Source organism: Mustela nigripes, chromosome 13, assembly GCF_022355385.1.
Source record: "Mustela nigripes isolate SB6536 chromosome 13, MUSNIG.SB6536, whole genome shotgun sequence".
Lineage (NCBI taxonomy): Eukaryota > Metazoa > Chordata > Mammalia > Carnivora > Mustelidae > Mustela > Mustela nigripes.
In genome coordinates, this window is record NC_081569.1 from 46,449,391 (window position 1) to 46,476,854 (window position 27,464).

The 27,464-nt window shown below is 51.9% G+C and overlaps 1 protein-coding gene across 1 annotated transcript in view; it reads left to right on the forward strand.

Annotated features, from left to right (window-relative positions):
- The first annotated feature begins 12,757 nt into the window (after positions 1 to 12,757).
- SMAD3 (SMAD family member 3) overlaps positions 12,758 to 27,464 on the forward strand; it is a 113,547-nt gene continuing 98,840 nt past the window's right edge. Inside the window, exon 1 of the mRNA XM_059372343.1 lies at positions 12,758 to 13,519. Within this exon, the coding sequence (XP_059228326.1) occupies positions 13,314 to 13,519 (206 nt within the window). The 5' untranslated portion in view covers positions 12,758 to 13,313. The remainder of the gene's footprint in view (positions 13,520 to 27,464) is intronic.

The window sequence follows — 27,464 nt, forward strand, 5'->3', positions numbered from 1 at the left end:
GTGGGATAAGCGGACTCCCTGATGAGTGTGGAGCCCAAAGTGGGGCTCAGTCCCACAACCCTGAGATCATGACCTGAGCCAAAACCGAGAGTCGGACACCCAACAGACTGAGCCCCCTAGACGTCCCCAACCTACCCTTTTCAAGGAGGGGGAAACTCAGGTACAGAGACTAGAGGTGTCTTACCTGGGGCTACACAACTGTGGAGTGACAGAGCTGACTCAGTGTCCAATTCCCAGCCTTCCTGTCCACCATCCTCAGCTCCTCCCCCCCACCTTTACTCCCTGCGGCAGTACTCAGAGGTGTCTGGGACAGGCCAGAGGTGTCTGGGGACAGGCGGGCTCTTCAGGAGCCCTCCAAGGCCGCTCCAGCAGCCCCAGGGTCTGGCCCTCCCAGGCAGGCCCAGGAAACAGGGTTGGCCCTGCAGTGCTGAGCTGTCCCTCCCCTGAGGCCTGGGGTTGTTTTTCTTATCTAAATAAACTCTGCACAAACATGGCCACATTACTCATGCGTAAGTTATTTGCCATAGCATAGCCCAGAGATGGGGAAATTGGTTCACACTGGAGCTGTGTCTTAACCTGGTAAGATGAATGGGGAGGTGGAGTTTGAGACCCAGGTCAAAGAAATCCAAAACCTATTTTTCTGGTCACCTTACCTCCATCTCAGGTCTGGGGGGAGAGGGGGAGCACTTTGCCCCTGGGCAGTGGGTCCCACTGGAGCACAGGGAGACCCCAGCTGTGCCTGGGGAGGAGGGGGAGGATGTTGCAAGGACTGGGACTCCCTCTTCTGTGGCCTCAGTCGTTCCCCACTGGCCCTTCTGAGGCGAGAGGAAGAAGCACCCATGGGGGAGGTGAGCTCTGCTTGGATCGCCAGCCTTTTGCAAAAACAGTGCTTTTCCCCCACATTTACCTGGATTTGTTCAAGTTGTGGAGTTGGACCTTTCATCGGAGGGCCCCAGGGTCAGGGGGGACTTAAGGAGCTGACACGTAAATGAGGATACACATCACTCAGCGGGGGGTGGGGGGTGGGGGGTGGGTGGCCTGAGTGCTCATTATGGCTGTGAAGGTGGCCCAGAGGCGGGTGGGCGGGGACAAGAGAGAAGATGCTCAGGCCGTTTGTTTATCTGGGCCCACCACCAGGTAGCTTGCCAAAGCCTTTCCCATCTACTCCCTCGGGTGTGTTTATTACCTCATGGTATAGGTGAGCGTGTGACTCTTCGGGAAGCTCTATGACACTCTTGTCGATCGTAAGCCACAGAAAGTGGCTCTTTGTGTTTGGAAAGGACTCTTGAATGTAGGATCTCGTGGAAATCCTGGCAGAGCTGGGGAAGGAAACTTAGTCCCTGACCCCTCGATCAGCAGATTCTGGGTTTAGCAGACCTCTAGTCCCTGACATGATGGTGTTGGTCCCGGGGAACATGGGCACGGATGTGGCTTTTGCTTGGGGCTCTGGAACGATAGTGCCCAGGCGGTGTGGTCACGGGGACCCGTTGTTCCTCTTCCCTACTTTAGACGAACAGAATGAGGCTTGGAGGGGCTGTGGTAATTGCCCTGTGTGGTCCTCACCCTAGAGAACATGTCTGGTCTTGTCTGTGCTCCCACAGGGACTGTCGCTAGGATGGGGCTGGGAAAAGACCCCGGGACGCCCTGGAGAGATCCAGGTTTGTTGTATGAAACTCAAACAGAAACAGTTCTAACTGTTCAGTTCTAACCCTGAATAAGCGCCATCCATCCATGTGCGCTGAACCCAAAATAGACTCCGTCTAGAGATTCTGACTGCAGAATCCAGGATGGAGGCAAGGGAGCCGGGATTTTCTCCTTGGGCTGGGGGCATATTGGGAAAGAGGGGGCGGTGGCTTTGCCAGTGGCCAAGGCACGTATTGGCTCTTTCTCCTGGGTCACCCAGTCTGCCAAGGGGCCTGGTGCATAGTGGGTGCTCAGCACACGTCTTCTAGATCAGATGAGGTATGACCGCTTCCTGGAAGAGGACTGAGGCCAAGCAGTGCTGTGTACGGCTGTGGGCAGAGCCTGCGCTCCCCTCCCCTCGCCCCTGCACAGGTGCACAGACACAGCCACACGTGCGGATGGGCTCAGCAAGTTTCCTTAGCTCCAGTTTGAAGGGAGAACAAAACAAAAACACACCGTTCCCTTTCACGATTACCATGTTTGGAGTTTCCTCATCTGGCCAGGCAAGGACTGATTCCTAATGCGGACTGACCCCTGTGGACAAGTTTCCCACAGACAGATCAGCTCCTAGCCCTGAATCAAAATGCTGGACTGTGGGGCTGGGAACCCCCCCGCCCAGCTTTCCACAAGATGGGGTTCCACGAAGGGATTATCAGATCCCCTGAGGCAGTCTCCATTGACGCCTGTCTATGTAACGCCTTCCTACAAACACGGGCCCAGCTCTGCTTAAAAAAGAACAACAGGGGCCCAAATACTCCGAAGGGATGTGTAACACGCACCTGAACCGCAGAAAGTGGGGTGTGAATCCGAAGAGGAGCCCTGAATTGTGTGTGCTTCAGACATCAAGCTAAGGCAAACGCGGCCTGCCTTGGAAACCCAGGAAAGGGGATGTGGGAGGGAAGGAGGCAAACAGGAGTCCGGTGGCCGGCAGCTCAGCACCCGGCCCAGCTCAGCTTTGGGGACGGAGAATGTCTCTTTGTTACTGTGCGTGTCTGTTCATTTTTCATTCATTCAAATACTTCTTGAGAGACCAGTTTGTGCCGGTGGCTGTCCTGGACACTTGGGGGCACATCCAGTAATTACATAAACGAGTTCCCACTCTTGTCTGTTCAAGTCACGGGGAGCAGCTCTTACTTTGTGACTCCCAGTTTAAACTGTGTGCTCCTCAAGGGCTGGAAGTCAGCTTCTCTGGTGACATATTTCATCTACAAAGCCCCCTGAACCAGGGTGCCCACAATGGACGCTCAGGCAGCAGGCCCGATGTGCTCACAAAGGCAAGTGGGCTGGTGTGCCTTGCTGCCCCAGTGCGTGCTGGACTTCCTCTCCGGCCACCACCTCCTCCCCTAGCTTTCCTCCCGGGCTTCTTGGGTGGCCTGGGCAGGTTCAGGCCCCGAGAAGAGGTTGTGATGAAAGCTGACAAGAACATGAGGTGTTACTCTCCCACAGTCATTTGCATCCCGCTGGGGGATCCCCAGAGACCAGAAGAATGTGTCTACGGTGGAATTAGAAGGTCAGAGCTAGAAGAGTCTCAAAGGCAAACAGGCTTCGACTGGAACAATGACAGATTCGAGGCACAGCATAAAGAAGGATCCCCAGGCAAGAAAGAACTCTGTAATCCACTGGCAGTGTCTGCCGTGGGGCATGCAAAGGAGGGTGCTGGAGTTGTGTCTGGAGGGTATCCAAGGCCAGTCAGATTCCTTCGTTTCACAGATGAGGACACTGAAGCTGCAGGTGTGACCAGTCTGTGGGTAGGGGGCAGGTCCATCAACAGAGCCAGCCGCACCCCCCCACCCGCCGCCGGCTCTGCAGGCTGTCTGTTCTGCCAGCTAGCTGGGTTCCTAGTGAGCACCTCACAGGAAAGGCGACCCCAGTTAAAGCCATCCTCCTTCTCTGTGAGTCAGGTCAGCCCCAATTAACAGCTGTGGTTCGTCCTGCACCCCACTTCTGTGTTTCTTTTGGTCCCATCATTTCCTAGTCATTATCTGAGGACAGTAAAATACAGGGCAGCTAGAGTTGAATCCATGCTGGAGACCAGCAGGATTGTGGGTCAGGTTGCCTGGATTTTAGCAACTGACCCCTCAAACCCATCTTCATGTAGATCCTTGCATGCATACCCCGAAAAACAGGCTCTCTGACAGCCCTTAGCCCATTGGTGGAATGAGCACTGGGTTGAGAGCCTGCCATGTAAGTCAGGAGGCCACATTTTAGTTATGAGACCTTAAGCACATCACTTAATCCTTCTGGGCCTCTGTTTTCTAATTATTAATGGTCTCATCCGCCAAACAGGTATTAGGCACCTGCAGTGTGCTCAGGCACAGGTGCTGGGGATGGAAAAACAAGACAAGGTCCTTGACATTAAGGTTTAAAATCTAGTGGGATGGATCAGCTAAATAAATAAATGGAATCACGGGTGCTAGGATCAGCATGGAGGTCTGAACAGAGCTGAGTGGGGACTCAGTTCTATCCAGGGAACCAGAGGAGTAAAGGTTTCACGAGGGGCTTGAACCTAGTTGAGGTTGAGGTCAAGGATGAGGAAGAGGTTCATCTAGTTGAAGAGGCAGAGTGTGGAGCTGGAAGGAATGGATAGGACCCAGAAGGCAAGAAGGAGTGGCCTGAGCAAAGGCACGGTAGCATGAAAGAATCCGGAGTATCTGTGATTCCTGGATCAAGGATATGATGTGGGGCACAGGGAGAGGGATAGAGGCTGCCACGGGCTCGGTCACAACACTCCATACAAAGGACTGTGGAGTCCATTGTCTAGACCAGCGTTTTCCAACAGGGCAGCCACTGGCCACACGTGGCTACTGAGCACTTGAAATGCAGCCAGTCCAAAGTGAGATGGAAGTATGAAATACACAGCAGATTTCATAGACTTCGTATGAAAAAGACCATGAAACTGAGAACATTTTAATAATGGTTACATGATGAAATAACATCCTGGATATGGTAGATGAAATAAAATACCTTATCAAACTTAACTGGACCTGTTCCTTTATCCTTTATTTGCACACGGCCTCGGGACAATGTGAGATTACTTGTCACTCTCCTATATCAGTGGACAGTCCTGTCGTAGACACTAGCAGGTCCCTGAAAGCACCTCTTAGAAGCAGGGAGGTGCAGGTTAGATCTGTGTCGTGAAATGCTCACTCTGGCAGCAAATGGAGGATGGAGGCAATGAGAAAATTATTGTAATGATCGGTGGGGAGCGGTGAGAGGCCCCAGAAGATGGAGGCCAGGGGAGAGGGAGGCCGGTTCAACAGGGTTTGGTGACAGGCTGCTCCTCCGGGGCTGAGAGAGGGCAGCAGTCTCTGGGTTGCTGGTGGGGTGGCTGTAGACACTGGTGATAGCCTTGGAGGAAGGAGAACTGAGAATGAGATTTTGGGGGTGCTGATGAGTTCACTGACTTGAGATGACTGTGGATGTCTAACGTCCAGGTGACAGTTTGAGACAGAGTCCCTTAGATTTGGGCGTTCGTGCATTAAGGTTAGGTAAGACTCTGGGGTAAATGCAGTCACCCAGGGAGAGGCTGTAAAAGGAAAGAGGCAAGCATCCGGCTCTGGGGAACATAAACCCCTCTGGGAGAGCAGGGAAGAGGTCTGAAAAATGTGTCTCTATGCCACCCGCCAACAATGACAGCTGTGATTCCTTACCTTTGCAGGCAGCGCTCTGCTCTGCGCCCGGAGGTCTTTCCTTCAGCGAAGACCCCTTTTCATTGGTCGGTTTTGGTAGAAAACAAAAAAGGTTACTATAGCTCAAGCAACGCGTGTTCCCCTCGAATGGAGCTGCTGGCATTGAATGAGACAGTGAGAAAGGAATCTGTTCAGGAGTGATCTCACTTCATAAAGCTGGTGAGGGGAGCGTAAGCCTGCAACTTGGCAGGGGCCCTTTGGTAAAGGCATCGAAAGTAATAATTCTCCTTCTAGGGACTTATTCTAAGAAAATAATCAAAGATGTACACAAGGCACAGGCCCCCAAATGTTGAAAGCCGCACTTTCCTTCATACCACATAAAATCGAGAGCAACCTAGATGCCCAAGCCTGGGAAACGGGTGTGGATACGTTTTGAGAGATCCGAGTGGCAGAAGGCTCCCCAGTCACTCAGAAGAATGAAGTCAGTGTACATTGATTGACATAGATGTTCATGATATATTCAATGAAAAAGCAAATGACTATAGGGTGGTTGTTTCCAGTTAGTGGTTGTGGCTTGTTTTCAGGGCTGTCTAGCAAGGTGCCTGAATCACCTTAAGGAGGCCACTCACGGACGCCCCCTGGCCATGCCTCCGCGTCTTCTTTCGTCTTCTTTCAGGAAAGGTGAAGATAATCACGCCAAAGACAGGTGGTTGTAAAACCTACATGAGTTAATGTCATCCATGTGACGTGTTTAGAACAGGGCCTACCACTTATAAGACCTCAGTCCCTGTTAGACTTTATTGCTATCCTTCCCCCCCCCCTTTTTCTTAATGATTTTATTTATTTCTTTGAGAGAGAAAGAGCACGAGCAGGCGCAGAAGCAGAGGGAGAAGCAGGCTCCCCACTGAGCAGGGAGCCTGATGTAGGACTCAATCCCAGGATCTTGACCTGAGCCAAAGGCAGACGCTTAGCCGACTGAGCCACCCAGGCGTGCCCATTATTGCTATCTTTAAAGACATCATAAGAGATATGAGTCACATATCCTACAACCCCCCCATTTCAAAATGAAGAGTTCATGGGGGTTTAGCGTATTCAAAGAGTTGTGCAACCGTCCCCTCCCTTAATTTTAGGGCACTTTCATTATTCTTGAAGGAAACTCTGCACCCTACCCCCCCCTCCCCTACCCTCCCCCCCCCCCCCCCCCCCCCCCCCCCCCCGGAACCGGTAATCCACTTTCCTTCTCTGTGGATCAGCTTACTCTGGGCATTCCGTAAAGCAATTCATACAACATGTGTTCTTTTGTAACTCGTTCTTTCCCTTAGCATTAGGTTTGCAAACTCATCCATGCCCTGGAGTGGATCAGAACCTCACTGCTTTCCTATTCACATAACCTTCATTACTAATGCTTGACAGTTTTCCCTAGAATGCGAACATTTGATTCTTGTAACAAAGCGCACTACCAAACTCATTTTGGTTGAAACTCTTGGAAGAGGCACAGCTTTTCCTTGTTTCTCTAACTTCTATTTAACTTCAAAGTCTGAGTCAGCTATAGGATGTTTGTTTTCAGATGCTGAGTCGTATATAAGGTGGGGCGTGTTCTAGGTGTGTGTTTTGAGAGGTAAGGACTCTGCTTCTCCTTTCACATACCCACGGCGTGACTACAAAGAAGCACAGACTGGACCCTGGGGCCCCCAGGAGCATGCGCTGCTCTCAGACCTGACAGTCCAAAGACCCACTGCTTGGTTCCGTTCCACTTTCCAGAACCCTGGAGACACCCAACTCCCCTTTCATCCTACACATTGTTTTCTCACTTGCTTTTTAAATTTTCTTAAAAATTGAGGTGTAACTTTGATGTGGTATAAGCTATTCATTTTTAATATAAAAAGAGCATGCCACTATATTAAAAATAATTTGAAGGCATACAATCTCACTGCCTTTATGGAACTATGTTTTCATTTTGGCACACTCTTTGGTGGCTGTGTGTGTGTGTGTGTGTGTGTGTGCTTTTAAAATGAATGCAATTATAATGAACCAACAATTTTCCAGCTACTAGTTGTTAGGTTCACATTGTAAACTGAACCATGGACTGAGGGAGATCCTGGGCTGAAGCCAAGGCTGTGTTTATGACTCTTACTCTCCCAGAAAATAGGAGAGGGGAAACACAGAGACCTCTACAAACACACACACATCCAAGATGCAAATGCAAAAACACACGGGCTCAGGGAGAAAACCCACAAAACATATACCTACCTGTTTCACTTACACATATAAGGCTGGACTCAGTGAAATAATGTGATCCACCAAGACGGAACTCAGAGGCACAGGCAGACGCAGACATCACACACATGCACGCACGCACACACACACACACACACACGTCCCCCTACCAGGAGTCTCTCCTGGTCCCCAACTCCTGCAATTTCTGAATGCTGGGAAGGAACTCCTGCAGAACTCAGAATAGCTCTGTGAACTCTGCCCTGGGCTCCAGCCACCTGCCTGCAGGCCCTTCCTATCCTCCCTCACAGCCCTGATCCTGTGCCTCCGTGTGCACAGAGATGCAGGTGATCTTTCCTAGCCCTAAGTCCAATGTCCTGACCCAAATTTCCCCGAGTCAGACTTGGTCCCTTCCAGTGCCTTCCTTGGCCAGCACCTGCACCAGCTCCTTTTGCCACCCATTCTGCTCCCAGGGGCACTCTGTCATTAGCACCCTGCAGGGGGTTCTGGGGACAGAGGGGCAGTGCTGGGCCGGCAGGCCGGGGTCAGTGGTCCTGTTTGAGTAACAGCAGCTGAGCTCCAGGTGTCCCTGTGCTCTGTGAAGTAGCCACAGTGATGTGGCAACTGGGGTAACTTCAAATATGACCCTATCCTTGAGGTCCGGGGCCCAGAGCCCGGCATAGAGCAGACCCACAAATGGTGCTAGTCTCCTGACCCTCAGCACCCTACGCTGCCCAATGGAGCACCCCTACGTCTTTATGTTCCTAGGGGTGGCTACAACGTGGGACATGTGAAATAGTCTTGACTGTGCTCTGCACCATGAGAGATCATGATTACTGGGCTGGAAGGTTCTGGAAACTTGTGAAGGCTGAATAATATTCCATTGTATGTGTATATACCATGTTTTGTTTATTCATTCATCCACGAGCAGATTAACTAGAGTTGCTTCCATCTTTTGGTTTTCATGAATTATGCTGCTACAAACAGTGTACAAATAGCCGTCGCCATTTGTCCCTGCTTTGGCATCCCGTGAGTATAAACCTAGGAGTGGAATTGCTTGATCAAGTGGTAATTCTGTGTGTAGTTGTTCGTTGTTTTTTTTGTTGTTGTTGTTTTGTTTTTGCTTTTGTTTTGTTTGGTTTGGTTTTAGGAATCACCATACAGTTCTCCACAGTGGCTGTGGCATTTACATCCCAACGGGGTTCCCGTTTCTCCTTGTCTTCCCCAACACTGGTTCTTTTGTTTCTTTTTAAAAATACTACCCATATGAATGAGTGTGAAGTGGTTCAACATGTATCTTTTTGTTTAAAACATCTTTCAGAAAGCACACAGTTGTTCCGTGTATATGTAATTTTCTCCGCAAGTAGCATTATGTTACTTACCTCATACTCTGTGTTCCTATTTGCTCTCCACATTGTTTTTAAGATCCGTCTGTTTGCTTTGTGTGTGCCGCCCTCATTGTTCTAATACTAACACTAATACTAGTATTCATTTTTCTAGTACTAGTACTCATTGTTCTAGTACTCTGTGGTGAGCACCCACCATATCCCTACTCTGTGTGGAACGTACCGTGTGTTTGTGGCAAGCTCACAGGTTATTTATTGGATTCCTTACGGCAACCCTGAGAGGTGTATTATTTCCATTTTATAGAAAAGGAAACTGACCCGCAGGGAGTTAAGGGACTTGCCCAAAGTCACAGAGCCGGAAGTCGAACCAGCTGGAAATCGAACCCAGCTCTGTCTGGCACCATGGGGCGGGCTCCCATGTGTAAGGGGTTGCACAGAGCCACAGGCCAACGTGCTCTCTCAGATGAGGCCACTCTGGTGAGACTTTCAGTCCTGCCTCGAATCTGACTTAGATCTGCCAGTCACCTCTCTTCACCAGATGTCCCTTCATGTCTGTGTGACATGAAGACAGAACAAGCTCTTTCTAGATTTGCCACTTGTTGATTAAACATCCATCCTTTAGCTCATGGAAAAAAAATAATCAGAAATGAAGTCATGTGTTTGTTTCTCTCCAGTGTTCTACCTGGGAGCCACTCCAAATCTGCGAGAACCCTTTGGCAAGTCCATTTGCGAGGCGATTCCTGATAGGACTGACTATTCCCAGGGAAACAGATTCGCTGCCTCCAGCCCCATCCCACCTCTCTTGAACTTTGCACTTACGGTGATGAAAAATTAACTGGGCTCATGTTTCCCTTCCAAGGACAACCTCTGCAAAAGCTGGCCTGGCTGGGCCCCGGGAGACCAGGCGCCAGAACAGGGTTCCTATTCATCTGGAGCCCTCCTCCCATTCACCGCCCAGAGTCACAGGAGCACGAAGGGTCCTCTTGGCCGGGGGTGGGGGTGGGGTGGGGGTGGGGAAGGATCTGTTCCTCAGCCCTCCTTGCCACTTGGTTGAAACTGGGTTTAGCCCCTCAACTCTTCTTGTGGAGAAACTGAGCCCAGAGGAGAAAGGACTAGCCCTGAATAGGCATTGCTGGACTCACACGTGAATCCGGCCCTGTTTTTCTTCACACACGACTGTCCCTGTCAGCTTGTGAAGAAGTGCAAGGGAGTGTATGTCAGCCACGCTAACTAGCTGCTGACTAGTTATTTCCTCCCCTTGGGAAAATGGGAGCACTGGAAGAAGAGCTCTTCCCATGCCATGATTTTAGAGTTAGGTCCACACCATGCCCTTCCGCTCCGCTTAATTTCCCGATCTCTTTGGCTCCTGACCTCCGTGGAGGACATCGCCTGCCTCCATGAGGCGTGGCTTCTGCCTCTGTGAAATGAGATGTTCGCGTCGCAGGAGGGCACTTTTGATGCTTTCCTGGATTCACTGCTCTGCACAATAACAACTGTTTTCTCCATTCTGACCGCTGAGAGGAGAGGCTCCATGAGGCGGAGGGAGCCAGGAGCCAGGGCAGAAGGTCGGGTCAAGTCACTGAGAGAGCCTGAGGGCCCCTTACTTCATCTGACGGCCTCACAGCAGTCCCATCCGCATGATTTGATATTCAGGTTAGAGTTCAGGTTTTACTAGCAGGTGATGCCTGCAGGGGCCCCTTCTCCAAGGCACACGCCTCCCATGCCTTGGTGCTTCTCTAGGCTGTGAGCTCCCGAGGAGAGGGGCCTTCATCATCCTCTTCAGCCTTCCCAGAAACGAAGGAGAGGCTGTGACACAGAGGCATCCTCTAGATGCGTGTCTAACAGAACTTTCTTGCTTAACCACGCACCACTCTTCGGGGCATCGGCCCCTGGGGCCCCCAGCTGTGGTTCTGTCCCTTAACAGCACTTGACTGTTTGCAAAGATTTTCCGAGGAGATTCCCACAAAGACCACCACCTGAGGTTGAGAGGAAAGCTATTTCTAGCCCTATTTAATCAGGGAGCAAACATTCCTTGCGGGACCACAATAGTGCACCTGCGTAAAGAACTTTTGTTTTGCAAAGAGCTCTATCAGTGATGTGCAGACACAGGCAAGAATGTGGACTTCGGCCTCACCTAGTACTGGGTTCAAGTTCCAGCTCCCCAGCTTGGAAACCCGAGTTAAGTATTGTAGGCTCTACGTGCACCTGTAAATGGGAGGCACAGGGATATCTTCCCTGGGGGTGCTGTTCTGACGATTAAAGCAGAAAGAAGCATTTGGGTTACCTGGAATGAAGAAAGCCACCAATTCATGTTGACTGTTGTTTCCTTTTCTTTCTTTCTCTCTTTTTTTTCTGATGAGGGCTGGGAGGAACCGAATGAAACCTCACACTACAGGGGCCGCAGGTGACCTGAGGTCTAGCCAGGAAAGGGAAAGCCCCACTTGGGGTTCAGGGGTTCTCAGGGCCAAGCGGCAGGGGAGTTAGGAGGGGAGTGTGAAGAACACAGCCGTCCCCGGCAGCTGATGGGCCTGTGGGAGGCCATTCTCTCCAAGGCAGGGACCCCTGCAGCTACCCGGCGGGTTTTGTGGATTGGGCCACACCTCACAGAGCTTTGTAACTCCCCACCCGCTAGCGGATAACGTCTTTCTCACCGGGGGGGGGGGGGGGGGGGGAGGGGGTTTCCTGCTGTTAAAAACAAACAAAGGCTGTAGACACCCGGCTAGAGGCCTGGCAGGGGAGGGGCAGCAGGAGAAAAGGCCAGAGGGTCTGGAATAACTCCCGACCGCAACTGTAGGGTTTGCGCCTAGAAGACCCCGAATTCTGCTGGTGGGGAGACAATCCCCAGGCGCCCCAGTATCTTGGGGTTTCTTTGCTTCCCACCGAGCCGAAGTTTGAATACAGAAACCTCCCGAGTACGCCCCCTCTGCCCCACTTTCTGCGAGTTCACAGCTTTGGAAACAAAGCTTTCTCCTAGTTTTGGGGGTGTCGAATTTCGGATTTTTTTTTTTTTTTTTTTTTGGGTATCATAAGACTGCAAACACCCAGTAATGTAATCCCTCCTCCCCCACAAGATAAATTCGAAAGCGCCCCCATTCATTCCTTCATGAACTCAACAGATGTCTTTGAGGCCCATTTTCTAACTGGGACTTGATTCACAAGGCCCAAGGGACCCCAGGCTCCGGCAATTATCCAGGGAGTCTCAAGGATCCTCAAATCTCCATCCCCCCATCCCAACTCTCTCCTTCGCACACAGGCTCGGGGGGCTCTCAGCCGGTGTGATCTCACCGAGGAGAGAATAAAAAAACAATAAACAAAACCCCAACCGCAACAACAAAAACAGCTCCAGGGACTCCGGCGCCGCCAAAGCACCTGGCCGGCATCAGCCCTCGCACATCCAAGAGCGCGCCCCGACTTCCTGGGCCTCAGCCTTCCGCGCGCCCTTTCTCGGACCCGGGTGCCCCCATGGGTGCGCCGCCAGCCTCCGGCCGGAGAGCGCTCGCTAGCTGCCAGTCTGGCCCTCTCCAGCCCGACACTGCAACGGAGCTTCCTGAGTGTGGGTGAAGAGAGTGGACGCCACGGCAAGAGCCCGGCCCTCCCCTCTCGCCGCTCGGTTCCCACGACTTCCTCCCGGCGCCCGCCCGACTCGAGGTCCGGGCCGCGCGGGGTCCTGCGCGCACCAGGCAGGGCCGCGGCCGGCCAGGGTCGCCCACGTGGGCGTGCTCTGCGCTGGGAGGGGGAAGGCCGGGCGCCCTCCCGGAGGCTGGGGGTGGGCAAGGCGCCCGGGGGCGGAGGCGGCGGGGCGCGGGGGAGGAGGCGGGGAGCCCCGGCGGCGAGGGGGCGGTGACAGCGCTTGGAAAGGAGGCTGCACGCGGATTTGCATGAAACACAGACTGGGAGCGGGCGGGAGCGGGAGAGGGAGCGGGAGCGGGAGCGCGGCGCACGCCCCGGGCCGGCCCAGCGAGCGAGCGAGCGAGCCGGGAAGGAGGAGGGGAGCGGGGAAGCGAGGCTGCCGAGGCGGAGGGATCTGCGCATCAAAGCGAGCGAGGCGAGCAAAGTTTGGCTGGGGGGTTGGACTTTCCTTCCTGGAGGCGGCACCCAAACAGCTACCCCGTGCGGAAACCCAAACTTTCTTCTGCCACTCTGAGTCTCGCGGCCGCCGCCTCCGCCCGGCGTTCGGGGCCTTCCCGACCCGGCGCCGCTGTCGGCCGTCCGCCCGCCTCCCCCGCCGCCCTCCTTCCCGCCGCGGGAACCGCTCGGGGCGCAGGGCCGCGCGCCGAGCCCCGCTGGCTGCAGCGCCGCGGCCCGGCCCGGAGCACGGGCAAGTTCGCCGGGAGTTGGGGCGAAGTTTGGGCGGCCGAGCTCCCCTCTGCGCCCTCTCGGCGCCCCGCAGCGCCCAGCCCCGCCGGGGGCGCCCCTCGCCGCCCGCGCGTCCTCCCCAGCCATGTCGTCCATCCTGCCCTTCACCCCCCCGATCGTGAAGCGCCTGCTGGGCTGGAAGAAGGGCGAGCAGAACGGGCAGGAGGAGAAGTGGTGCGAGAAGGCGGTCAAGAGTTTGGTCAAGAAGCTCAAGAAGACGGGGCAGCTGGACGAACTGGAGAAGGCCATCACCACGCAGAACGTCAACACCAAGTGCATCACCATCCCCAGGTGGGGGGCCCTAGCGACCCGGGGGGCGCGCCCGCCTAGACCCCTGGCATGGCGGGGCCGGTCGGGTGGGGTTGGAGCTAAAGGGCTCGTGTGTGTGTGTGTGTGTGTGTGTGTGTGTGTGTGTGTGTGTAAGGGGGGGCAGTGGGAGCGCGGTCCGGAAGAGGCTGGGGGGGGACCCCAAACAAAACCTTCTCTGGATTTGCAAAGATTCAGAGCCTGGGGCTTCCACGGGGCACTCTCACTTCCAGACCTCACATTCGTGTTTCACCTCCGTGAAAGGGGGGTGCTGCTGGAATTGGCAGCCCCCACTCCGGGGAGCTGCGGGCTAGAAGTTGAGGCCCGCTTTGTTCAGCTCCGCGGGCCGGAGCCCCTCCTCCGCCGCCGCCTCCCGCCCCCGCGGCCCGCGCTCGTGGAGGTGGTGGTGTCTCTCCCTTTCTTTCCTTCAGTCCTGTCCCCCCACTTCTTTCCTCCGCAACAGGAATGCAGTCCGTACAGCTGGGGCTGTGGGTGAGGAGCGGGAGCCTCGTGATTGACAGATTCCTTCTTGGTTCTCTCTTTGCCTTCGGGATTAGCATTTTTATCCAGTATTTTTAGACTCGGTTGTGCCAGTCTCCCGCCCCCTCCGCGCACACGCACTTTAGTTGCCGCGCAGTGCTTTCAAATGAGAGACAAGTGGCAGAGGTTAGGGTCTTCTCTTCTCCCCCTTCCCTGACGATTGTTTTGTCCAGCTTTCAGCCTGAGATTGCGGGCTGATGGAGGAGAGAACGAGCTTCGAGCTGATCAGATAACAACGCACCCCAAAGTGGGCCTCGCATCGGCCCTCGCATTCCTGCAGAGCCCTCCTTCCCAAAGCGCTTTGCCATCTGTCTGGACCTCCTTTCTCCTCCGCCTCGCGCTAGTTAGGTCAGGCGGGAGCTCACAGATGGCTGATGGAAGGGGTCAGTGACTTCACTCCCCAGGGCTTTCTCTTAGTGTTGCTGCCCCTGGCTGGGAAGTGTGTGTGTGTGTGTGTGTGTGTGTGTGTGTGTGTGTGTCCCCGTCCCTGGGGGTCCCAGGCTGCAGAGGAATGAGCAGAGGGTCTGCAGGACCCGAGTTCCACAGAGATTGTGGGCCTTGCTGCTGGGCCAGGAGTGGACTGCCTCCTTGGCCACCTGCTTGGGGCAGCTGTACACGGCCTGCCAGCCGTGTGAGGCAGGCACAAAGCAACATCTGTCCACAGGAACCCAGAACGGGCCTCCTCTGGAAATAAATGCCACATATGGTGGGAGAGCTGGCTTAAAAAGTAGTATATTTTTTTTAACTGGGTGGATCCAGTCAATAAAGGGGAGGGAAGGTGGTGTGTCGTCTGGGAAGTGCGCCCTGGGCCTGTGATCAGGAGCCAGAATTGACTTCAGAGGCGGTGGTGTGATGTGATGGGGTCTTGAGCCTTGGATTCTGGGCCCAGCTCTGGTTCTGAATTCTTCTTTATTCCTTTGGTTAGGGGGGCGGGGGTAGGGTGAATGAGTGTCATACTTCTCGCATCTGGGGAGAGATGTGTAAAACATGCCTTCTTACCTGTCTGAGTGCATTGAGGATAAGTGCTTTGTGCCTTGAAACAGGAAAAGAAAGAAAGAAAGAAAAAAAGAAAGAAAGAAAGAAAGAAAGAAAGAAAGAAAGAAAGGCATTAGTTATAAAATGAGCAGCTGCGTAAAGTGCTTTATAGTTTACAAAGCACTTTCACATGGTTTTAATGAAATCGAGAAAGAAACTCCTGGAAAATAGATAAGGCCGTCAGACTGCAGATTTATCTCCTTTTTAAAGCTGAGAAAACTGGAGGAGGGAGATGAAAAGGGTTGGCCCAGTGGACTTGGGACTCTGACTACATGTGCTCCTTTTCCTACCACGGGCTGCTCTCTACTTCAAAGTTCTGAATACATTCTTTGCTGAATGCTAGAGCACGGTTAGCTTGGGGCACGGGGGCGCTGTGGATCTCTGTTGGTAAGGTTGGTGGTGTTCTGTCTTTGGGTTGGTGACTGCTTGAAGGAGAACCCTTGCTTGCTCTTGCCTTGGTCGGGGTTTGCCCTCTAGGGAAGCTCAGCTAGGGCCTGCCCTTTCCTCTTCCAAGGTCCTCCACAGCGTGAGGCACAGGAACAGTTTGGACCTTTCTGAGTTCAGATTGACTTGTGCCCGGCCTTTGCACGACTCTCTGTTGGGAGTGCGGTATCTTCTACCTGCCTAGCAAGGGCCGAATAGGAAGGTAGATTTTGTTTTTAATCTTTTCTCCGGGAAACCCAGTTGCTTGGGTGGATCCAGACAAAATGGATTTCCATCCCCGGATTTTGTGCCCACGCCTCTGGGTCACCTTGTCTCCCTTGGCAACGGCTGCCACTGTTTTGGTCGTGGGCAGGAAACTAAAGGCCATGTCTTGGGGAGGTGTCTAGCTGGCCTCCACGTTGGTGATATCAGTGTGTCTGCTAAGCCCCAAAGAGTGCGGTGGTGGTGTTTGTCAAATTGTCTGCTGTCTCTACACTACCTTGTATAACGAGGGCTTTGGAGAGCTGACCAAGGGCGATGTTTAACCTAGTTATCCCGTGGTGTGTGGAAGGGGATGGAGCACTGAGTAGTTAAAGCTACCCTGGGGTTTCAGGAGACCTCAGTCTGGGGAGATTTGACAAGCGTGTTTTGGCTAATGTGTAATCATGATCAACATCAGCAACCTTTGGCAAGGACGGCAGTATCCTAGGGTCTTCTAGACGGCAGGCTTGCTTGTGTTAACGCCGGCTGTAACCTGTCTCGGTGATCAGGAGAGCTGGAGCGATGCAGGCTTACTGATACCAAGAATGTGAGAGAGACCCGTGCCAAGGAAGTGGTAAGAGCTTGATTTAGATTCACCAGGCGAGAGGCTATCAGGAGACTCTGAGGTCTGGCAGTCTGGGCAGAACTTAGACAAGTTGTATAACAGCATCTTACCCGTCACCTGCCCGAGTATCTGAGTAAGGCAGCAGGCATCTTCCTGGCCAGCTGGGAAGCATGGAGTCCTAGCTTTACCACAGAGAGGACGAGAAGGTGTGCTCATGCTGGGTCAGTGATCGGGCCAGGCACACTTAAGAATAACTTGTTTTGATGGACACTGGTAACTGTCCTTCTACTGATGGGCTCCATGCCTTGGCCTGGTTGTTGGGAGCTGGACCAGGCTTCCAGTCTGGTTGGTTTGGGAGGGAATCTGGGCTTTCTGGTGTCAACATCCAGAGGAAAATGGGGGAATTGAACCCGACAGAGGGTCTGACACGTGCCATCTCCTCTTCCTCTGTGACTCTGTTCTTTGAACATGGCCTCCTCCTGTTCACCACCTGGAATTTGCCAGGCTACTCTCCCCCTCGGGAGAAAGGAAAAAGATCGTCATCTTTAAGGCTCCTTTCTCAGACATCTGGGGGCAGACCTATGACCAGGGCTGCAAGAGTGGCTTCTTTTTAATACCCTCTTGACCTCACTATCTCCTGTCCACTCACCTCCCTCGATGCCGCTCAGAGCGCCACTCTGGTCCCTCAGGAAGCAAGCCCACTTCCGGCTGCCAGGGAGGCTGTCCGTCCACTCTTTTCTCTGGTTAACCTTGATGAAGGGAGTTTCACACAGGGAGCTGGGGAGACGAAGGGCCCCACAGACCACAGAAGCTGCCCCCGGGGGCTGGCTTCGAGCTCTGGCTGAATCTGGGAGACATTTGGTGTTCCCTTGGCATTTGGAACCTTGGAACTTGCCGCTTGCTCCCAGGAGTTGAATGTTTGGGCTAGTGTATCTTACAGACAGCTCTTTGCTCCCAGTTCCTGATCAGAGGCTACGGAATTAGATCTTGTTGATTCATTGATGGTTCTTGGCCCCCTCCCAGGTCTGAGTCAATATTCCAGGCAATGGGAGAGGATGCGCAGGTAAATCTGAGATGGCTCCTGCCTGAGAGGAGCTTCCACTTCAATAAGGGAAGGATTAACAAGGCATTAAGTGAGGGTCTAACTGCTATTGCTTTTTTATCCGCCCCCCCCATCAGAAGAAAAATGAGTTCTAACATGGAGTGATTTGAGGGGTGGGGGCTGGGGACTATAAGGTGTCTTTTTTTTTTTTTTTTAAAGATTTTATTTATTTATTTGACAGAGAGAAAAATCACAAGCAGGCAGAGAGGCAGGCAGAGAGAGAGAGAGCGGGGAAGCAGGCTCCCCGCTGAGCAGAGAGCCCGATGCAGGACTCGATCCCAGGACTCTGGGATCATGACCTGAGCCGAAGGCAGCGGCTTAACCCACTGAGCCACCCAGGTGCCCTATAAGGTGTCTTTTAAATATTGTGGAGGTCCTTGCTAGAAAACAAAATAATGGCCGCCATCTGTTTTTGCCAGGAAAAAAAAAAAAAGATAATTCAAGTCCTAGATCTTACCATTTTTCCCATCTCGATGGATTGAGGAGTTCCCTTTAATGTTTCAGAGCCTTCTCGTCTGTACCTGTGAAATCAGGCTGATGGAAGGCCTATGGAAATGTTCTGTAGACCAGGGAGTTCGGCAGATGTGTGTTACGTTTTCAGCCTTCTGTGTTTATCCCTGGTTCTTAACTGAATTATTCACTCATTTGTTAAATATCTAGTACCATTAGCAAGGCAGGACACCAGTGCTTAAGGAGCTCCCTGTCCAGGGGTGGGGGGACGGGGAGAAGGACTTGGCCAAAGATACAGGAAATGTGCTACAGCCCAGGGATGGACAAAGTGCCCAGGGACATGGGGACAGACTGATAATTCTGTGGGGGGGGGGGGGGGGAGGAGGGAAGGGTCAGTGCTAGGAATTATTATCCAAAGGAAGTTTCTGGACTACAAACATGATCACGTGAACTTGTGGGTACATGGTGATATTGGTCTCCGGGAATGAGGATGTCTTTATCTTCTTGGTCTTTTGCTAAACTGAGTACTGTTGTAAAAATGTTACTTCGTGGCCTGCATGGCCGGGTCAGTGACCATTGTGCTGTATTTATTCCACTGACAGCATTCTCTCGTCGAAGTAAGAAGTAATTTAGTATTGCAAACCTGAAATTCAGGTTTCCTCGGTGGGAACAGTGACTTTAGATATATTGGCTCCGAATGTAACAAAGAGTGTCAGTAAACACTGGGTAACTTGTTGATTATCGTGGATACTTAGAATTTCAGCATTCTGGTGTGACCTGGCTTTCTGGGTCTCTGGTTAACACTTGCTGAACTGAATCTTGTAAGCCTGAGTTTCTGCGTGGACATAAGAGCTTTGAATGATCCTTTTTAAAGAAAAATCTTCACAAGGATGTCAAGTTTCAAGTGACCATTTTAATCGTGGAAGAAAGTCAGCCAATACAGTAGTCATTTAGTTCTGATGAGAAACGCAAGAAGCCGATGAAATTGAGAGAATGTGGCCCAAGCTTATCACATCAGAAATCCAATTAAAATGAGTTCTTGAAAAATAAATATTGGTTTAATAATGTAAACTTGTAATTGCTGTATTATTTTAACGGAAATAAAATTAACATGATTTAATGGACCGAGCGACCATTAATTTTCCCTTGTTAATTTATTAGGGGATTTTAATGCCATGTAACGCACAATACAGCCATTGTTCTGCGTGAGCTCCTTTATGAAATAAATAGGGCCAGGAAGCGCTGGCTTTAAAAATTGGAATCAGACTTCATTCCCACTACCTTATTCTCCCATCTTTTTATTCCACTTCTCCCCTCAGCCTCCTAAAAAGGAGATAGAGTTTTCTGCAATTAACAAGGCTCATGATTAGACCTAATGAACTTTTTGTCCTCCTCTGCATCTGGGGCTGGGAGGTTTTACCTCCTGGTGCAGGTGGGAATGGCTGAGGCCCAGTTGGACGGTACTAGCCACTCCCCCAGAGGGGCAGGGACTCGTCTGCTGACCACTGAGCAGTTCTTGGCCACGGAGCCTTCAACGTGTCTCCCCCTTCACGTCCAGTGTATCCTGGAAACAGTTGGAAATGGCCATATCAACCCAACCCGCCAAAAATTTGGTTTCTCATTTTACTCTGTGCCAAGTTTCAGAACCACGATCCCCAGAGAACTCGTCCCCTTCCTTTTTCTGCTTTCCTGCATCGTCTGTCCCTGGAGCCAAACGCTATGCTAGGGGGCAGGAGTGACAGAGTCAAGAAGACTGGCACCACCCCTACCGTCTGGTAGCTTCTAGTCCAGCGGCTGCCAACATGGGTTCTTTGGATTTGTAATAATGCCCTAGGTGTTCCCCCTGGTGAATTTGAAAATACTGTTTTCTTGAGGCTGGAGAGCCGAATAGCTCAAGCTCTACAGTTTACAGACTCCTGACAAAGAGGATTTGCGTGTGTGTGTGCGTGCCTGTGTGCGTGTGTAACGGTATTTTTTGTTTTTATTTAATTAATGGTTTTAGAAATAAATCTGTAGTACAGGTCACCCTATTCGCTGGTGATTACCCGAGGCCTCTGCTGTAAATAGAGCCAGCCACAGCCGTATCTGCTGCAGAATGTTTTGACAGAAAGACTCAATTGAAAATGAAAACACAGTCGAAGCCTATTAATTAAGAAGTTTGGCTAATTCTGGACTAGGCTGAAGTTTGTTTAGCAGGCTTTTTCTCCCAAGAAATGCTGTCAAAGAAAAGTTCGTTATAAACAGGGCTTTGGGGTTCCTTTTGGAGGCAGGAGTCAGCAGACCTGGGTTAGGTTCTAGGCTTAGCTCTGTTTCGGATTGGCTGTGTGACCTGGGGCAAATTGCTTAACATCTCTGGGCCTCAGATGTTCCCAGTTCATAGGTGAGCAAGGTGTTATTGGTGTTCTAACACTAAAGTAGTTTTCATGCAAGCATTTCAGGATCTCTCCTTTGGATGCATTCAGTTGAATAATCCATCACAGGTCTTTCTTTCTTTCTTCTTTTTTTTTTTTTTAAGATTTTATTTATTTATTTATTTGACAGACAGAGATCACAAGTAGACAGAGAGGCAGGCAGAGAGAGAGAGGGAAGGAAGCAGGCTCCCTGCAGAGGAGAGAGCCCGATGCGGGGCTCCATCCCAGGACCCCAGGATCATGACCTGAGCTGAAGGCAGAGGCTCTAACCCACTGAGCCACCCAGGCGCCCCCATCACAGGTCTTTCTTGATTATTAATGTCCTGAGAGCCTGTCAGTCGAGCCAATTAATTTATACAAGTGAAAGTAATAAAACTATAATCCAGTCTTAGTTTTTATTATGTTACCCTTCTGTCCTCGCTGCCTCTCCCTTAACTCTCTCAATCTAAATCCCCGAATTGTAACTACCAAGGAATATAAAAATGACCAAATTCGAGGCTAGAGACATGAAGGCTATGTGTCTTCAGATGCATTGAGCAATTTTTCTCCTTTTGTTGCTATTTTTGGCCATTCTCAGAGCCGGAAGTTTACAGGCACTAATGACCACAGATGCCTAAAAATGGTGACCGGTGAAGAGGTGGGCATTCTGACGGATACCTGTGGAAAATGTTGGCTCCTATGTCAGAACTTACCCAGGAAGCCTCTTTTATTTATTTTCAAGCATCTATATAAAGAAAGGCTATACTTTTGGAAAGCATTTTGCCTTTTGTTAGGCAATGTGGAGGTTACAAATTGAAACCCCAGCCAGGGAATGAAAAGTGAGTTTCCCCCCGAAAAAGCACTTTTTCTGTAACCCCTGGCCCTCCATGCTAACATCAGGCAAGTTTTTCTCCTTACTGCTCTGCTCAGCAAAGGACGAGAGCGCTGTGTAAGACACATTGTGTACGGGTTTACCTCTGAAACTTCCAGAGCTATAAATCTGGTTACTTTTGCTGCTCCGTGTTCCATCACCGATTGCCAAGCCAAGTTGTAGCTCTGAGGTGTCACCTTTTTTTTTTTTTTTTTCCTTTTAGACTGGACTCTTGAAAATAGTGATGCTTTTTGGGTGTGTGTGTTTTAAAGGTCTGTTTTTACGCTGTCACGGCTCAAAAATGCCAAAAGGCATTTTTTCCTTAAAAAATCACCTCTGGGCTAAGCCCAACTGTGGAGTAATGGATCCAGAAAAGACTTTTTGAGTAGTTACAAGCAGCTGAAAGCAGGCCCTGACGATGGAAATTGGGTTTTTCCTTTTGCTTCAAATCTTTCCCGTTGTAAAGTCTCTCTGACCCTCGTTGAATTCGAACTCAAGGTGAGCCTTACTTCTCTGTGTGCATGGGAGGGCTGGGTGAGTTGGTTTATCCTGCTGTCTCTTTAAATTTTGCATGTAGCCATTTATTTCTAACCCAAAAGGTGCTTAAAATATTACCTGGGGAGCAGGGGTGGGGATGGGGTGGGCGTGGGTAGACAGGAAAAGCCTGGTAATGAAGAAAGAGCAAAGGGCTCTGGAGTCTGACAGGCCTGGGTCTGCGTCTGCCAGTTGCTGGCTCTGTGGCAAACTTGGGTACATTTGCTTCAATTTCTTGAGCCTGTTTCCTTATCTGTAAAATGTGGATGGGACCGCCATAAATCAATCCAAATGAGGTAAGAGAGACCAAGACCTTGCCCCATATTTGCAGCTCACGGCCCATAGTAGGTGCGCAGTAAACCCCTTTCCCTTTCAGGAGGGATATTTGACAGAGAGTGGCAGTCCATTGCAGCAGAGGAACCCCCTTCCCAACCTTGCTCTCAGAGCTCACCGGTGGGAGAACCTCAGTTCCCATAGTGACAATCCCCGCCCCCCAGCCCAGCAAGGGCACCCAAGCATGCCATGGTTGGTTGAGGGCTAGGCCAGCCACGGAAAGGAAAGAGAAACAATTCATTTTCTTGGGTGGTTCTGCCCTCCCCCCTCCCTCTCCCCCTCTTTATTGTCATTTAAAAAATTGTTTGACTGACTAAAAATAATAGTATTGAAAACAAACTTTGATGAATCAGGGCTCCTGGGGTGGGGGATGGGCTGGCTCCTGAAGCAGAAATGTGGTGACTCAAGCCCTTGTCACCGATAGCCAGCGGGTAGGTGTGTGCAAGTGCACGATGTTTGTTGTTGCTGGGTTTTTTTTTTTTTTTTTTTGAGACCTGGTTGGAAAGCAGTTCTGGTCCCAACCAACACTTCACCATTCGGCTTGGTGATTGAGTAAGGATGGTCAGCACTGGTTGTGTAGATGCGGGCGGTGGTGCCCTTGACTGACCTTAGGTGTTCACAGAGAGGACTCCTGCCTGCAGGGCCGAGCTTTGATCCTCCTTCCGGGGGGTGCTCCCTCTCACGTGACAGAGCTGTAGGGTCAAGGGGTGGCCCATCTAGGGCCCACACCTCCTCCTTTCAGGCTATGCTTTGGGTTCTAACCCTTCAGTTCCCTGCCCCCATCATCTCAAGATTGCTTCCAAGTCCTGTGTGGGCCTTTCCTGGATCCATCTGCCCCAGGGAGGGCATACTGCGTCATGCTCACCTCTTCCCACGGATTCCCTGGGAAAGTGAGCCAAGTGGTGCCTGGTCCCTTCAAGCAAAGGCCTCGAGACCAGATCTTGGCGTCCCCCCATGGTGTCCCGTGTGCCTGGCCCAGCGCCTTGGGTGGAACGTCCCCGGACAGGGTTCTTTGGTTTCTTCCTTTCCACTTCCTGACATGGACACGTGTGCGCCCATGAGCCTAAGGTTCTGACAAGGCGTGCAGGGCAGGGGGATGGAGGAGTCGGATGGATTTCACACTTATGGCATCTGTATGGGTGTGCATAAAGCTGGTCAGTATGTGTGATAGTGCCGGGGGTAGGCTGGCATCTGGGCCCTGTTCTCCCTGAATGTCCACATTCCCCTGTGAAACCCAGGGGCCAGGGAACTCTAAATGCAAAGCTGGCCTTCTGAGGTTGCATTAAGGTATTTGGTAGGGTAGAAGGATAGAATACATTCTATTTATCGGTTTGTAACCTTGACTTCTATCTTTCGAACAGGACCTATGGCATGTAGGCCTTTGCACGTCCTCTGCTTAGGACCCACCAGTGGCAGAGCAGGTCGGTTTCTAGCACCTCCTCTCTATTGTGGGGCCACAACTGAGGCCCAGCCTAGGTGGTACCGCTGTATGGACAAGGCTCTGGGGACTTCCACGGAGACTGATTTCCTTCCCCTTGAACCTGGATCCGAGTGGATTACAACTCAGGGAGAAGGCAGTATGTGTTGTAGTTGCCGGTCTCAGAAGTGGGGTGGAGAGCAGGAATGCCGCTGGTGCATTTGTTTGCTGATGTGTTTACTGGGCACTGACGTTGTGTTGGGCCTTAGGGGATATGGAGACATAGAGGTGAGGTCCTATCTCTGAGCTGTATAGAGGCAGGACGGGTCCCACCGACTGCTGTTAGGGAGGGTTTGTAGGACAGATGCTCTCATAAAGGTCACATCAGTATTGACTTGAGAGCCCAGAGGAAGAGCAGCTCTCTTTTTGGGGGGAAGGCAGGAGGCTTCCCAGAGGCAGTGGTTCTCCAGCAGGACCTTGACGGATGGATAGAACATGCACATGGGGCGAAGGCTGCCTGGCACACTGGCCGGATGGAGCACTGGAGGAGATTTCCGGGTGGCCCGGCTGTGGAGGGCGTGTTGGCCAGGCTTCAGTAGGCCAGGCTTGGCATTTGGACCTTGCTCTTGAGCACTTTGGGGATTTTCAGGTAGGGGTCCAAGCCACCGCTGGTTGGGACTTCATTTCCTCCCCGACCCTGGGGCTGGTAGCAGAAGATTTTCTGCCCGAGTCACCCAAGTTAGAGTCCTAATCCCTCACACCACCACGTGGACAGCTTTAGGCTATGTCTGGGTCGGGTGAAAATAGTGTTTTGTTCGTTCTCAGGGGAGAAGACTAGCTGTCCAGCCAGGAGGGCTCTGGGAGCCCAGGTGTTCAGGTAATTAGCTGGTGAGTCACGCTCACCTCTTCCCACGGATTCCTTGGGAAGGTGAGCCGAGTGGTGCCTGGTCCCTTCAAGCAAAGGCCTCGAGACCAGATCTCAGCGTCCCCCATGGTGTCCCGTGTGCCTGGCCCAGCGCCTTGGGTGGAACGTCCCCGGACAGGGTTCTTTGGTTTCTTCCTTGATGACCATCTAGGCCAGCAGGCCTTCCATTTCCCGACCACCTTGCAGTCGGAGAGCATGCCTCCCTTCTCTCCTGCAGATTCACAGAACTCCGTTTCAGTGTCTTAAAAAATGAGATTATATTCCCTAATTAGAGAACAACATCATTTACTTAAGTCTGTGTTGTTCATTTCTTTTTATTTTTTTTAAAGTTTATTTATGTTTCTTAGTAATCTCTGCACCCAGTGTGGGGCTCGAACTCACAACCCTGAGATCAAGAGTCCCATGTTTTTCTGACTGAGCCCGCCAGGTGCCCCCGTGTTGCTCATTTCTGTCAGCCCTGAGAGCAAGCAGAGAGCCTGCTGACCATTTAGAGATTGGGTACAACTTACCGTATGGGGTTGGAGTTCGCTTTCTGTGGATGCTGTCAGTGGACGCTGACAGGTTTTCAGAAGATAAAGTTTTGGGTCCACGGACTGCTCCTGGTTTGTAGACCGTTTTTGAAGACACCCATGGAGCCCCGCTTCTGAAGGGACAGCAGACAACCGAGGAAACCTCTAGGTTTATGCTCGGGAGATGCACGTTCAGACCTCTGCTCCCCCACTCGCTGCTTTGGTGACTCGGACGGGTCCCCTCGCTTCTTTGAGCTTCCTTTCTCTATCGGTGAAACGGGAACAATAATACTTTCCTCAGTAGGACTGTTGACATTATTTGTGTGTATGAGCTATGCATTCAGAGCACTCACAGACCAGAAAATATTACAGTGTCATTTGCTATTTCTTTATGAAGCGCTGCTCTGTCGTATAGCTAAAGATGCTTTCTGAGAGAGACGGACTGAGGCTTGTGAGTTCACACCCAGATTTTCACAGTGGCCTTTCGAGAAAAATCACAAAGGATGCACACAATTCAATTGCAGTATGAACTCAGGATGTGCATGCTTGGGGAGGCAGCAGTGCCAGAAGCTTCCGCAAATTGATGCTCTGGGCCCTGCCTGAGGATTTGACTCGGCAGTGTTGACCTGGGGCTGGTCACCTGAGCCCTCTCCCCTGGGAGTGGGACAGTGTGAACTGAGTGCTGACTGTATGCCCGAGGCTAGCATGGGGCCACCGATCAACTAGTTGGTCTTCTTTCCCCATCTGCCGTACTCTCAGAAGGATGGGTTACTCATGGTCACAGAGGAGGGTGCTGAGGCTTTGAGGGGTCAACAGCAGAGCAGAAATCTGAGCTCAAATCTCTGGTTCCTGACTCTGGCTGTCTGCTCCCCACGCCAGGTCCCCCACAAGGGGCTACCATTCTTATCATTTTCAGCCTCATAAGCAGGTGATGGCCTGGGTAAGTTGCTTTAGGTCCCATGAGATGGAGCTGGATTTGCCTCAGAAGCTCTACCAGCCCTTCTAGAATCGGGAGTGACGATAGAATTTATAGAACAGAACAGGACACTTCTAATAGTGAGAAGGGGTGGTGCTATTATTAATTAGGGCCCCAAGGCAAGCATAAGCCCAGACTGTCCAGCCAAAGCTGGGCAAACAGGCGGCCTCAAGCCCCCTACCTCTGTGGCCATGGTTATGCCACCTGCCAAGGTAACTGGGAGCGTTAGACCAGCCAGTTCTTATGGTACCGCTAAAGGGTAAGGGACTGTCTGGCTTACTTACTGTGAGTCCCAGGGAAGTGACTTTGCCTAAGGTTGTGTAGCAAGTTGGCAACACAATATTTGAAAATGGGATGAGGCCTTAGAAAGAATCACATTAGCGCTAGAGCTTCCTTAAGTGGAGCAGAATTAGGGAACATTTGGCTCGGCTGATGGTTAGTCCAGAGGGAGGGGGACAGAGGGCAGGGGTGGGGGTGGCCATGGGGAGATGGTGTAAGGCATTCATCTGGCTGGAGAAGTTCTGCCATCCTCTACAGGCCTCGTCCCTTGGAAACCCAGGAGATGCCCTCAGGCCCAGTGATACTGAGATGGTATTTAACGGCCAGGAGCAGAGACTTCTGGAAGAGCTGACCTCTCCCGCTCCCCCGTTCCGTTTTAGAGGCCTTGAGGATCCCACTGGCCGGCGACTGGTGCAAGTTTAGTGGCTAATCCTTCTGCTGAGGAATTTTGGAAGGCATTGAGGAAGGAATTAAAAATAACAGCAAGCATGCCTTCTCTTTCTCTTTGATTGTGTTAAATGCATGGAATGTGCCAGGGCCTCTGTGAAGCACGTGGCCCCACATAACCCCTCCGCCAGTGGAATTCTGCAGAGGACAGGGAAGGGCTCGGAGCCATTCCGCCGCTGCTTTGTGTTCTCAGGATTTGTTTCTGTGATCTTCTCTTGCCCCGAAGAATTTGTCGGAAGTCTGGAGAGGTGAGTCCCCTGTGTTCTCCCAGCACAGGGCTGCGGTAGGCCAGGCCCTGTCTGAGGAGCTCCAAGGAGAGAGCAGCTGGAGTGACAGAGAGGACCGGTCACAGGCTGAGAAAAGGGAAGTGTAAATTCAGGCCGAGCTTGGCAGCATTTGCTTGGAGAACTTGAGCTGATACTGTGGAGCTCTGGTCGTCATCCTTTGTGGCTATGCCGTGTCTTATAAATAGCACAAGACGCATCCACCGCCCACCGCCCCCCCCCCCCGCCACTTTCTCTGCCTCACAGACACAAGGAGGCATGTGTGTGGGTGAGTATGGGCAGGGAGTATTAATTATTTATGTTCCGGTTCTTCGGAGAGACATCGTGGGAACTGGGCCCTGGGCTCCATGGAGATGACCAGGCCATCTCGTGGGTAAGGCGGCAGTCTGTTGCCGGGCTCCAGCAATCCGGACCGTTCCAGCCCTCTCCTCCGTAGCAGAGGCCCACAGTCCACAGTCCCTCGTGCCTGGTACCACACTAAGCTAGTTGGCCTTTCCCTCTCTGGTCTATCTCCTGTCCTCTCTCCATATTGGGGTCAGACTCACTGCCTTGGGGTACTTCGGGCTGCAAGTCACCTGAAACCCACATA